The sequence below is a fragment of the Denticeps clupeoides genome, chromosome 5 (assembly GCF_900700375.1).
Source record: "Denticeps clupeoides chromosome 5, fDenClu1.1, whole genome shotgun sequence".
Lineage (NCBI taxonomy): Eukaryota > Metazoa > Chordata > Actinopteri > Clupeiformes > Denticipitidae > Denticeps > Denticeps clupeoides.
Window position 1 is genome coordinate 4,552,420 of NC_041711.1, and position 12,519 is coordinate 4,564,938.

Sequence of the window (12,519 nt, forward strand, 5' to 3'; positions counted from 1 at the left end):
TTAAAGCCTTTGCATGATTTACCTTCCAACAGTTGGAGGTAAAGCTAATGCTCTTCTGTCTTCCTATTGACTTTTTTTTATTGGAAATAATTCGTCATTAGCCCCAACGAAGGCAATTACAGGCGATGGAAAGAACTGTAAGTCTATGTTTCCACTTTTTCTTTAAAAAAAAAAAAAAAAAAAAAAAATATATATATATATATATATATATATATATATATATATATATATATATATATATATATATATATATAGTGTGCTCTGTTTCACAGATGGGCACTGAGGTAAACTGAATATCTTAATATATGAGGGAGTTTCCTGTTCAACAAGTAACCAGCTGCACAAAAAAAAAAAAAAACCCACTCAAGTTACAGGATCCTTAATGAACTTCAAAAGGCCTCTGGATGTTTTTACGGGAAAGCATTCAGCCTTTAACGGTAATTGTGAAAACAAACCATATTAATGACATCATTAATCATTTCCACACGCGCCGCTCCATGAGGGCTACCGGTGAGCGTATGTGGTTCGCTGCTAATGTGCCACCCTGTGTCCGACCGACATCTCCACTTCCCATCATATCAGGTGATTCGTCCCGATGTCACTGCAGACTCGGGGTTACAATATCTGGCTATCCACGCACTCATCATCACACGTTGGGAACGTTCATGCGTTGGGTATGCGTTGTTAGCATTTGATCTCATAATCAATCATTTTAAGTATCCGCCGCAGCGACTGGTCTGCAGGCTTCCTAACTCCCCCGGGGCTCTTCAGTGATCCTCTGAAACAAATTAGCCAAACACCTTTATCCGGTAAGTGTGATAAATAGGCAACAGATTACACAAATCACGACGCGCACACACACACACATCCCTCAAATTTCTGTCTTCTGAACTAACAGGACGGAGGCAGAACCCAGCGCCTCCTGCTCAGGGGTGGGGGACCTCTGCTCGGTTGAATTTCTGCTGCTTCTCTGGCCGTCCTCCAAATTGTGCAAGCACACCGCTGACTAACGTATCCAAATGTCATATGCAATTTCCATAATAAAAAAAAAAAAAAAAACGGAACTTTCTTCTGAGATATGGGGATATGTTACACTGAAATCTCATAACCCGAAGCTGTGCTGTGTGCTGCACACACCAAAAAAAAAAAAAAAAAAAACCCATAAGGGAGGTAACATGATCACTCAAGCAGTAGCCGTCTGCGTAGCATGATGTTTACCATTGGTTCTGGACAGCTCAAACTCATGTGTTACAAATCTTTCTTTTTTGCCGCAGTCTATATAATTAGCTGTAATTGACTTCCCCTGAAATGTGTTTCTGCTGGAGCATCTGGCCTTGGGGCTACCACCTTTCCTCACAGACCAGCTCCCACCCAGGCCTGCCGGCCGACCTCTGCATGGGTGGCATAGGTAGGACCAGACTCGTCTAGACAAATAAATGTTCCGGAGATGTCGTTCGTACTCCATTTGGCAATATGAAAATATTTAAAATATCAAACACAAATAAAACAATATAAATATTTCTCCTCCGTAATCGCTTTCAGATTTCCGTTTCGGCTGGTGCCCTGGCAGACTAAGAGTTGCCTCCCGTGTTCGGAAACAAGAAAGCAATTGTGTTAAAAAAAGGCCAGCTGGAGTCGATACAGTGGCAGCTTCTATGTAAATGATGATGTATATTCTTTAACAACTGATGCCTATAGAAAAGGAAGTCTGAATCCGCCCCAAGTCAAGGAGAAGCCTCTAAAATTCCACTCCAGACCACGATTTACATTTTCATACACAATTCCACCATGTACGAAAAGCCAGAATTTCCTTAGGCTGTTTGTTTTCAGCAGGCTGGGATACATTAAGTCTAACCTCAGACAAAAATGACATAAATATGTCATTCACGTATGATCTTTGTACAGGTTCCTAAGAATTATTATGCTTTCATGTCTCCACAGCCACTGCGTGCATGAAAATAACCAATAAAACTAATAAAAATAGATCGATGATTAATCATGCCTGCTTAAACGGTGAAATAGACATGAGTCACATGAAGGAAACACATTAAAAAGATCACACACTTTCCAGAAGAAACACACTTTTTCCCCCCATAAACTCAATTAATGTTTTTGGTGGGTTGTTTTTAAAGCTGACAACACTCATTCCAAACTTGCACATGAATAACTATGATCATACAATTGTCAAACCTTCACACAGTTCCACCACTGATCTGTCTGCTTTTATTCTATCTCTGCCATCATGAAAAGTGCCTGAAGGGGATTAATCAAGAGTAAATCAAGATGATAGAGGAAAACGCAATATGAAACCATGCTGCACCAACAAACTCAATGCGAGAGCACTGCACGAAAATGAATCAGAGAAATTAATTGATCTCTCTCGCAAACGGTTCGGTGATTGTGGTTTCTTTCCTATACGCACCAAAGAACTTTTAAAATCAGAAAAACAATTAAGGAAGGACAAAGGATTCTATTTACTGTGACCAACTTCTGGAGCATATAATAAATGGTGAGAGTGAAAAGTGGAAGAAAATTCAGTGTATATATATATATATATATATAAAGTTGAGGTCTGAGATGCACGCTCCCAGTGCTACTAGCGAGAAGTGAAGCATGTGTTTACTAGGGGTGTTAGAAAAGATCGATACAGCAATAAGTGATGACATCCAATATTAATATTTTTGTATACAAATTAGTCCAAAACTCAGTTCTGCGTTATGTTGTTTAGGCTGAATTATTAATGTAATGTGATGCACATGCTCTGTTTTTACCTTTTTAGGGAACTGTACAGTGTACAGTATCACAATACATCATGACATAATCGTATTGTGACCCACGTAGCATGACCCACGTCATGTTGTGAGATCCTTGCCAATTCACACCCCAAGTGTTCACTGGTTTAGACGCAGTTATCATCTGGTTGACGTTTGAGGCACTGACCTGGCGTTCATCCTTCAGCTTCAGGATACACTCCATGGTGTTGATGGTTATGACCACCGGCTCGGAGCCCAGTTTGGTCCATGGGACGTGAATCCTCAGCTCATGAATGTGGCCACTCAGGAACGTAAAAGGCAACTTCAATTCCTACGGAACAAGAGTGGATCGAAAGAGAGTCAGTCACTCTGGCAAAGGACTAACAGACAGAGTGATTTTTAAAAAGAAGAACAAAACAAACCAATCAATGTTTGAAGGATATATCTATTTTCACTTAAAACAAAGAAAACCCAAAACCAAATGGGGGAAACTGGCTTCCATTTGTGAGAACTTAAACGTGGGGGGGGGGGGGGGGGGGGGGGGGGGGGGGGGGGGGGGGGGGGTCATTCTCTCTCAACTGTGCAAAAAACAATCCTGTGAAACCAAAGCAGCCGCACAGCACAGCACAGCACTGAATGTCTGCCTCACCATTGCCGCCAAAAGCTAATAATTACATTTTTGAGGGGTGGGGGGGGGTGTCATGGATTTACAGCCAGCATTTTCAAGAGCTCGTGATGTTTCATTTTAACCACACCAAGACCATCTCTAATTATTCATATGGAGATTATACGGCACATCCAAAATCCCCCCGCTTAAAGAACCGTTGAGGCAGCCAAGCGGGAAACGTTTCGGCTGGGTTTCCTAATGCCAACTGGTCTTAACCAACACCCCCAGAATTGTATTATTTTTTTATAACTCTGAATTAACTAGGATTTATAACTGTGTGTGTACTGTTGAGAAGGTTTTCTGAACATCCATTATGTGCTGGGGCAACACTAGAGCATTCCCCTCTTTAAATACTGCTTCTGAAAAATACGAAGCACAGAACGAGCAGACAACTTAGCTTAGTATGAGCAGACAACAGGGCAACAGTTGTTGTGGTTTTTGAGGAGAAAAAGCCGATCCAAGCAGTACTACTGGCTGTGGTAATTCCCACCAAAAAGTAATCTATTCCCATCTATTGGCATGAGACACATCCCCCAATATTTAATTATTTTCAGCGAGGGACCCCCAGCCCCCCGAGCAGAATTTCCATGTAGAACAGTTGCAAGCTGATTCCAATAAGCATTTTTACATCATGTTCTTTGTTAGGTGGTGCCTTTGTCCACACTTTAGGAACATTCAAGGCCCTCTCTTGGGACGACAAACAGTCTTAGAACATGGCAGGATGATCCAATCCAGACCTCACGACTGCAAAAGCACATTGTGCCCCAAATAACAAAGCAAAGCAAATACCCCTGTAAATCCATCTCAATGTGCCACAAGTGAGTTGAGAGACGAAATACAGTAAAGAAATCCAAATGCGGTTAGAATCCAATATCTTCAAACACAAACAATAGTCACTTCCAAAAAGAAAGCAGTGTTCTTTTCGTATTGAATACAGATTTTTTATATAAACTTCATGGAGGGCTTTGCTAGGCCTTTACGCAGCATACTGTGTAACAAAGGCCCAACCACCAACAAGCCAAACAAACCCTTAGCGTTTAAAGATTTGATTCTGAAGCCTTGCTTGGCCAACTCTTTTATGGACTACTGAAAATACTGAACAGAAGCGGGGGGAGGGGCTAAACCTCACTGCATCTACTGAACTAAACTTTGAAATCCTAATGTCACATTGGATGGTGTGCCACAACATTTCAACCATCTATATCAGTCCACAGTCATTTAGAAGTCACAAGTGTACAATTTCTTACCCCACTCATTATGAAATGTTCAATTTGTGAGATTATTAACAACATTAAAACGAGTTCCCCTAGTCTGTCTATGTTCCTGCAGTGGCTAGAAATGGTGACAAAGAGTGATTTGGCCATTCTGCTTCACCATTCAGAGTGGCAGTTCAGACGGTCAGATATGGAATTTGTCCCCTTATGACGTCACAAGGGGAAAGGTTACCTCCCGCTACTCAAGCTTTTTCCGCCAAGAGAATTTCCCACCCCTCCCCTAAAACATTATCTACACTGACCATCATGACTTCCAAATGTGTGAAGCATTGCAGTTGCTCAGTGATTGGACGTAAAAATGAGCACAACTGTGAAGAACCAGTCGGTTAATTTACATTTTTTTCTGGCAAAATGCTGACATGACTGACTGTCTGCACCAAACATTGTACATACATAGCATTTAAAGCTACAGACACTGAAAGGGTGCATCCTGGGGAAATCTCATTGTGGCACCGTAAGAGACATCAGATACAGTATTAGAGGACCAATAAGACCGGTATAAAAGCAAATTTTTCAGGGGCCCTTTAAATGTCTACACCCACTTGCTAGTGGCGCTTTTCAGTTACTCTTACCACAACAGTGTACTGTGCAGGAACCTTTTTTTTTATCCTCATTCTTCAGTCGTTAATCTTACATTACTGGTTTACAGTGTTTTGCTTAGTATTTTTGTACAATACAACCACAGTCCCAGTAAACCAGACAAAGCTACATTGTTTATTTGCCACATGTCGATGATGCCATCACTCTGCAACCACAATTCATGTATCAATTCTGCCAGCTTTCACAGGGACCTCCTGGAAAACTGCACTTCAGTAAAGGGGCATAAAGAATAATTTATGTGGGAACCCACCTGCTCCAGCACATCCAACTTCAGATCCAGTTTGCTGAGGACCACATCTCCTCCCCACAGAGACAACTGCAAGTCGGAGGGCTTCAAGTTCTTTATGTACCTGTTCACATAGCTCATCAAAAGTGGAGTGACGTACGACTCCAACATCCTGAGGCTTTCAGACCTGTAAATCGAGAAAAATTAAGCGGCCATTTCATAGCAAAGATCAATGCAAAATGTACAAAAATAAGGAGCCTAAGTAACATTAATATTTCGCAAAGTCCTGATAAGAGTAAAATAGTTTGATGAGTAGTAGGCACGGTGTATTAAATCCTGAACTAGCCATTCAGGTAAACAGCTGGACATCATACATTACGGTACTTCCTGCGGATACGTTTCTTAATGCGTGGATAAGCCAAATGTTTCGGACGTCGGAGACCCAGACGTGCTTTAATGAAATTGCACACTTTTCCAGACTTTTAAAACCTGAACATCGACCCAGCGCAGCCTGCGAAGCGGTACGTCGAACAGCGGGTCTCAGACCCAGAGCCACGAATGAGTTTCAACAGACTGAGAACCATTTTTACACGTTTCACAGCGAGCTGGCTGGCCAGAGACGAACACAAGTTGTTGACTAGCAGGATGTCACAGGAAAAATGGAGAACATCTGGTTCTCGGCGGACATAACTTTCAAGCCGCAAACATTTTGAAAGTCCTACGCATTTCCTCTAGCGCGTAAAAAAAACGCTTCTTACCCGCTGCCGTTTGTTTAGACGATTCTCTGTTCTCCACATTGCTATCTTGGCAGCTTGACTGTCCAAGAGACATCAACATCATCACTTCCGTGTGTTCGCGACAAGTTCCGGTGATGGCGGAGACGTCATTTCCGCCACCGCTGCGCTGAGTTGTTTCGCACAGATATTCGATAGCGATCATTCAAAATTATTTCTTTTACGATTTTATCCAGTATTACCCATCATACTAAGAACAACATATGAATTAAAAACACTCATTTCATTTTATATGATAGAATGTATAGTGATTGGAATATGTCCATGCAAAAATGTATGTATAGGCGTTAAACATTTACATTTACATTTATACAATTTGGCAGACGCCCTTATCCAGAGCGACCTACAACGTGCTTTCATGTTATCATCAGTGAAGTAACCAAAACCATGAATGCAATCATTTTATTCAAACACGGTCATTCCGTTCACTCTGTTGTACTTTTCTTACATAAGTCAGACTATAAATCAGTCTAAGTATTCACTTATGAGGAAGCTGCCGTTTACTCAGCGTCATTTGAGAGGATGAATATATATATATATATATATATATATATATATATATATATATATATGTGTGTGTGTGTGTGTGTGTGTGTATTTATCCTTATGTCCTACTTCTTGTTAAATCTGCAGATATATATATATGCAGCATACCGTGTATGCATATCACGCTTAGTTCTACTTGTCATATCTGTTTGACCTCTGCCTGCTCAGAAACAGCGCTGATAGAATGTCCCTTTTCCAGCCAGCTGTTCATGCATAACTTGTGTGTGTGTGTGAGAGAGAGAGGGAGAGGGAGTGTGTGTGTGTGTGTGTGTGTGTGTGTGTGTGTGTCCTCATTAGATATATATACCATTGGCCATTTTATAATAATGTGGATTTTAATGGAACATCTCTATGCTCTTCATCTGGAACATTAAACCTGGCTGGGTCTGTGTTGAGTTGAGTTGAGATCTGACCTGCATAACTGCGTTAAAATAAAACAGTAAAGCTGCATATAAGACCACAATCCAGCTCGTAGCAGACACAAGTGACAGACACATTTACACATGTGCACACACATAGATATACACAATATAATATTCTTCATATGTATAGGATGATATAATATTTTTATATAAAAACACACAAGCTAATAGATGTGTTAACAAGGTACAGCATTCAGTCCTTATTAAATATGAGTTATTATATTCAACATATGTGAATTATCCCCTAACATAAATGTGTTGTAAACATTGTGGTCCAGTTCTAATTATGGTTTATTGCGTGGTTTCTCTCTCTTTTTTTTAAATAACACATTGAATAACCTTTCTGGCTAAATAAGACCTATATGATCCTCTATGAACCTCATGGTTTATAAAAAGAATAATGATGTATTTAACCACAGTAACGGTGCTGTAACGTTTACAAGGCGAATGGTAACTCTTGACCAGTTTTAATTCTCTTTGGTAACACGGAGCAACGTCATTTTTCACCGTTATAAACCTGAGGCCTTTGCGCTTTATTACGTCATCAGCGTCCGCTTTTACTGTCCGTGTATTTCCTGGTGTTCATAAAAATCAGCTTCGGCGTCCTTTTTAATTCGTAGCTTAAAAACGGGACACGCAACATCTCGATTCTCTCATCAAAAGTTATATTTCAGATATTTTCCAGATAAAGGTAAACGCAGTTTAATTGAAATATTTCAATTCGTTCATCACGATTCTTTTTTTTTTCTTTCATTTTACATCCATTGATTCCACCTCCACGATATTTAGTTAATAATAAAAACGATTTGTCCAATGCACGTTAAACGTTATTTAAACGTTTAACGATATTGCCGCCTTTGAGGAGACATCCCAGCAATAATAATCCTGATTATTATTCTTCAGCTATTTATTGCACATTTATTTCATCTGCCGTGTGAGGGTAAATAATTATTGATGTTGTCTGTCTTTATTCGTTTTTTTTTTTATCTTTCTTAACATTGTCTTCTGTAACTGAATAAAAGGAAAATAATGTCAGCTTGGTGTGAACTAACTACTCAAAGCAGCGATTTTAACACGTGACCATTCAAATTGGCGACATGTGACCTATTAAATTATTATATCTGAGATAATTAGAAAAACATCAAACAGAAAACGAAACCTTAAACTTTTATACAAGCCATTCTTTTTTTCTCTTTAAAACAATACGAATATAAGTAATAATAAATTCTGATGCTGGCCAGTATTGATTGGCTTGTTTAAAGCTGCTCAGTGACAAATTTCCCCAAAGACAAATAATAATAATAAAAAAAATAATAATAAAACCAAGATAATAGCAATGATAATAATTATAATAATTATAATAATAATGATAATAATAAAGCATAACTAGATGGCACACAGGCTCCAGCCAAAGCAGCAATTTTTTCGGAGCTTTTGCCAGGAATGTTGCAGTCAAAACCCGTTCGTCTCCGCTCAAAATTTATTACTGCAATAAATGGACAGAAATGGAAAATAGAAGTGTATCTGGGCATCGGTGGTCGGCGTAAGATGCTAGTTCCTCCACTTTATTATTCACCCCACATAACAGCCGAGGAGAAGAGATTTATCAAAGCTTATAATTACTTTTTTTTTTATTTCTACAACACATAAAAAAACAAGAACATTCAGACTTTTTTTTTTCGTTGATTCGTCATTTTTCGTCGCCGTGGTAGTTGTTCAGTTTTTCTTTTCTTTCTTTTTTTCCCCTTCAGCTCAGAAAGAGGAGCGCCAGTCATTCAAATGTCCCGAGACTGTCCAGTATGTGTCTCTGTGTCTCTGTCTCTGTCTCTGTCTCTGTCCAGCCAGTGCGGCTAGTAGTCCTGATGGGGGCTGTGTGTCAAGCTATGGCGTCGCAGGTCGCAGTTGCGCCGAAACACCTTTCCGCAGCGGCCGCAGCTGTAGGGCTTGATGTCTGTATGGGTGAGAAGGTGAGTTTTCAGGTTACTTCTCTGATTAAAGGTTCTTCCGCATGTGGGGCATTTGTGAGGCGATTCCTGTTCAGATTTGAAGCAAGCAAATGATTATTACCTTATTAATATTGTTATTAGTAGTATTATGTTTTGAGCAAATTAGAGGTTGGGGCAAATTAGAGTTCATTCGACGGGTGCCGGCGGGGTGGAGGTGAAAGGTCACGGCTCACCTGCATGTGTAACGTTTTGTGGACCGCCAGAGTCCGCGACTGGCAGAAGCCCTTGCCGCACTCCTGACACTTGAAGGGCTTCTCCTTGGAATGGATGTACCTGCGGGAGGGAGGGACGAAGTGAGGACCCCTCTCTCTCTCTCTCTCTCTCTCTCTCTCCCACCCACCCAGAGACCCCTCGAGAAAACTCACCGGTGGTCCCGCAGGTGGTCCTGTCGCCGGAACGCCTTGTGGCAGATGTCGCAGGTGTACGGCCGCTCGTCCGTGTGCGTCCTCTCGTGGATGAGCAGGTTGTAGGACTTGGTGAAGTGGCGGCCGCAGAACTTGCAGATGAACTCCTTCTTGGTCTTGGACGGCAGGCGTCCGCGGGCGGGCTTGCGCTCCGGGGACAGCTTGGCCGGGTCGCCGGCGGCCTTGGGCGGGTCCTCCTGCGTGGCGGCCGCGGCCAGGTTGGCGAAGTCGAAGCGCGGCCGCTCCTTGCGCAGGGCGGGCAGCACGTGGGCGATGGCGCCCTGCTTGGGGTGGAAGAGGTGGGCGGCGAAGGGCAGGGCGGGGAAGGGGAAGCGCGGGTCCACGGCGGCCATCTCCGTGAGCGTGGAGCGCAGGCCCTGGACGTGCGGGTAGCCCAGGGTCCAGTGGTTCATGTGCATGGTCTGCACCGCGCTCAGGCCGTACAGGCCCTGCAGCTGGTCCACGGCGGCGGGGAACGTGTTCACGGCGATGTAGTTGGTGAGCTGCAGGGCCGGGTGCAGCGGGATGGGTGCGGGCAGGGCTTTGCTCCCCATCTTCTCCTGCGAAATCCACAAATTACAAATCATATGTATGTATCAATATCAGAAAAATAGAATAAATGCATGCGTGTAAAAAAAAAAAAATATATATATATATATATATATAGTCAGTATAATTAAATTAATATTTTTAAGATTAAGTTTGCTAAAAAAAATCCTTTAAAAAAATAATTTTATTATTAAAACAAATATATTTATATAGATATAGATATATAACTCACACAGAGTCTGCGTTTAACAAATGAATTTTAATATCGACATTGCGATCCGTTTATAAAGGTGCAGAAAACGAACTTGTCTTAATTATATCGAAGGGGGAAAACACACACACACATGTGGGATTAATCCGGTATATTTGACTTTACTTTACTTAGCAGACGTTTTTATCCACAGCGACTTACGAGAGGAAATCTTGGACCTCGGTAGAAACGACACGTTCCTGCCCCGCTCCGGAGGTCCCGAACTGGCCGGTTAGAGCATCGCGGACGGACTCGTGTCACTCGTCGGGTCCGATTGTTCGAATAAAGTGCGCCGCGTCCTGCTTTATTCTGCACCGAAGCGCGTTTCGAAGAAGAAGGATTTGGGATCGAAAAAGGAACCCGGGGACGTGCGCGCTGATACGAAAACGGATATGAATTCGGGCGGCGATATCAGCATCGTAACAGCACCGAACTATAACCCGCGCCATAAAGATAGCGGGCAAGGCTCTGTGGACGAATTTATAATCAGTTGCCATGGTTTCCGCAGTCATAGGCAACTTTTATGGCACTTTCTGAAAAAGTTTGACGTTGTTTTTTTTTTTTTTTAATTCTCGAAACCGCCCGCAGGTTCGACTCCCGTCTTACCTCCGACAAACCGACGCCAAAGTCCTCAGTAATCCACAGTGGGCGCCTCCCACGCCGCGCTCCGAGCTCCCACGCAGGCTCAGCACCAGGTTCCCGAGTCCGGCCCGCGGCTCCACATCGCTCGGCAGAGAGCGCAGCGTTCGGCCGGGGGTTCGAGCGGAGCGGAGTGCGGGTCCGCGGCAACAGGTCCCTGGCTTTTCCGCGCTCGGCCCCGCCCCCTCCCCGGCCCCGCCCCCCTCCGACCGCCACACCCCCCCGCGCGCCTCTGTTTATTTGTGTTTGTGTAGCAACTGACGGCGGGGGGAGGATGAGGCCGGGCACCTTCATCCTCGGTCCGTTTCATGTCCAGGGTCTCTCTCGACGCACATAATTCACATTAAGAGCCTAATCATTCTAATAATCTAAAAACTCGGAAACGTTCAATTTAAATGCATCCGTTCACGTCACAGCGCGTAAATTATTATTAATCTCCATCCCCCAAAAAGTGCAGTAATTGAACTATATGAATAATGGCAGTGATTTTATGAGTTATGAAGGATATATATATATATATATATATATATATATGAAAAGGATATTTTCTGATATCATTTAAAGGCGAAATAAACCCCAGTTTTCCCCTGCGGCGCTTCTCCGCTTCCCGGGGAAAAATGTCCACACGAATTCGGAGGAATGGAAGCAGGAGCCGAGCCCCGAGCCGACCTGACCGCGCCGGTGCTGCGCAAGGTCACGGGCAGGACCGCGGCAGCCCGCGCCCGATCGGCGGGCCGGCAGCGCCGCCTGTGGGCGCCGCCGGGGAACTGCAGCGCCCCCATTCATGAATTCACCCGCTGCGGCGGCGGAGTCGAGGTGGGCGGACGGCGTGTTCAGGTTGGAAAAGAATACTAATAAATGCCCCTACTCGCCATAAACGAAAAAATATATATATATAAAAAAAACCTCAGTATGAGCGCGCTTTATTTCGCTGATCGGCACGGGGTGCACTTATTATATCATAAAAAAAAATCAAACCACAAAAATATACATCGCAGCTGCGCGAGCGACCAAACGCTGATCAGCGGACAATAAAAAGCTGCGTTTATTAATATTTATTACCCATACAACCTACTGAAACGTGATAAAAAAAATGAACGTGGATCATTAATATTTAGTCGTTTCTGAGCGACCAAATATAAATGTGTAATAAGCCCGTAATGTCTTATTATTTCATGTCTTATTATTTGTGTGACGAGCCTGTATAATGAAAGGGGATTTTCAATGCGGCACATTTATAAATTCGCGGCTGTCCATTAGACAAACGTGCGTAGAAATGCGCTTAAAAATCGTCGTTTTCAAAAAAACTGAGACAAAATCCATTTGTTCTGGTAAAACGACGCAGACCAAAAATCCAAGAAGGGGCCGGTGTCACTTTATACTGTAAAT

At 42.8% G+C, this 12,519-nt stretch overlaps 2 protein-coding genes across 6 annotated transcripts in view; both read right to left on the bottom strand.

Moving 5' to 3' along the window:
* vps13b (vacuolar protein sorting 13 homolog B) overlaps positions 1-6,378 on the bottom strand; it is a 256,357-nt gene extending 249,979 nt beyond the window's left edge. For all 4 annotated transcript variants that reach the window (XR_003749954.1, XM_028981926.1, XM_028981927.1 and 1 more), the window contains exons 1-3: positions 6,279-6,378; positions 5,545-5,707; positions 2,941-3,084 (exon numbers count right to left, since the gene is read on the bottom strand). Coding sequence is in view for 3 of the 4 variants with exons in the window: in XM_028981926.1 (XP_028837759.1) it covers positions 2,941-3,084; positions 5,545-5,691 (291 nt within the window). In the remaining variant the exon portion in view is untranslated. The remainder of the gene's footprint in view (positions 1-2,940; positions 3,085-5,544; positions 5,708-6,278) is intronic.
* Positions 6,379-8,744: 2,366 nt separating this feature from the next.
* osr2 (odd-skipped related transciption factor 2) lies at positions 8,745-11,281 on the bottom strand. 2 transcript variants are annotated; one of them, XM_028980902.1, is made up of 4 exons: positions 11,098-11,281; positions 9,654-10,252; positions 9,462-9,561; positions 8,745-9,233 (listed from the first exon to the last, which is right to left on the bottom strand). In XM_028980902.1, exons 2-4 carry the CDS (start codon positions 10,244-10,246, stop codon positions 9,159-9,161), a joined length of 768 nt encoding a protein of 255 aa, XP_028836735.1. In that variant the 5' UTR covers positions 10,247-10,252; positions 11,098-11,281; the 3' UTR covers positions 8,745-9,158. The 2 variants fall into 2 exon arrangements, with proteins under 2 accessions (XP_028836735.1, XP_028836734.1); XM_028980901.1 differs by having other exon boundaries at positions 8,745-9,315.
* Between the last annotated feature and the right edge of the window lie 1,238 nt (positions 11,282-12,519).

What these genes read in the sequence shown, in the direction of transcription:
- osr2 (XM_028980901.1), bottom strand. Translation starts at nt 10,246, where the DNA reads ATGGGGAGCAAAGCCCTGCCCGCACCCATCCCGCTGCACCCGGCCCTG. An exon ending in GACCACCTGCGGGACCACCG is followed by an intron (nt 9,562 to 9,653) that starts GTGAGTTTTCTC and finishes TCCCTCCCGCAG; the next exon opens with GTACATCCATTCCAAGGAGA. An exon ending in ACAAAACGTTACACATGCAG is followed by an intron (nt 9,316 to 9,461) that starts GTGAGCCGTGAC and finishes AAATCTGAACAG; the next exon opens with GAATCGCCTCACAAATGCCC.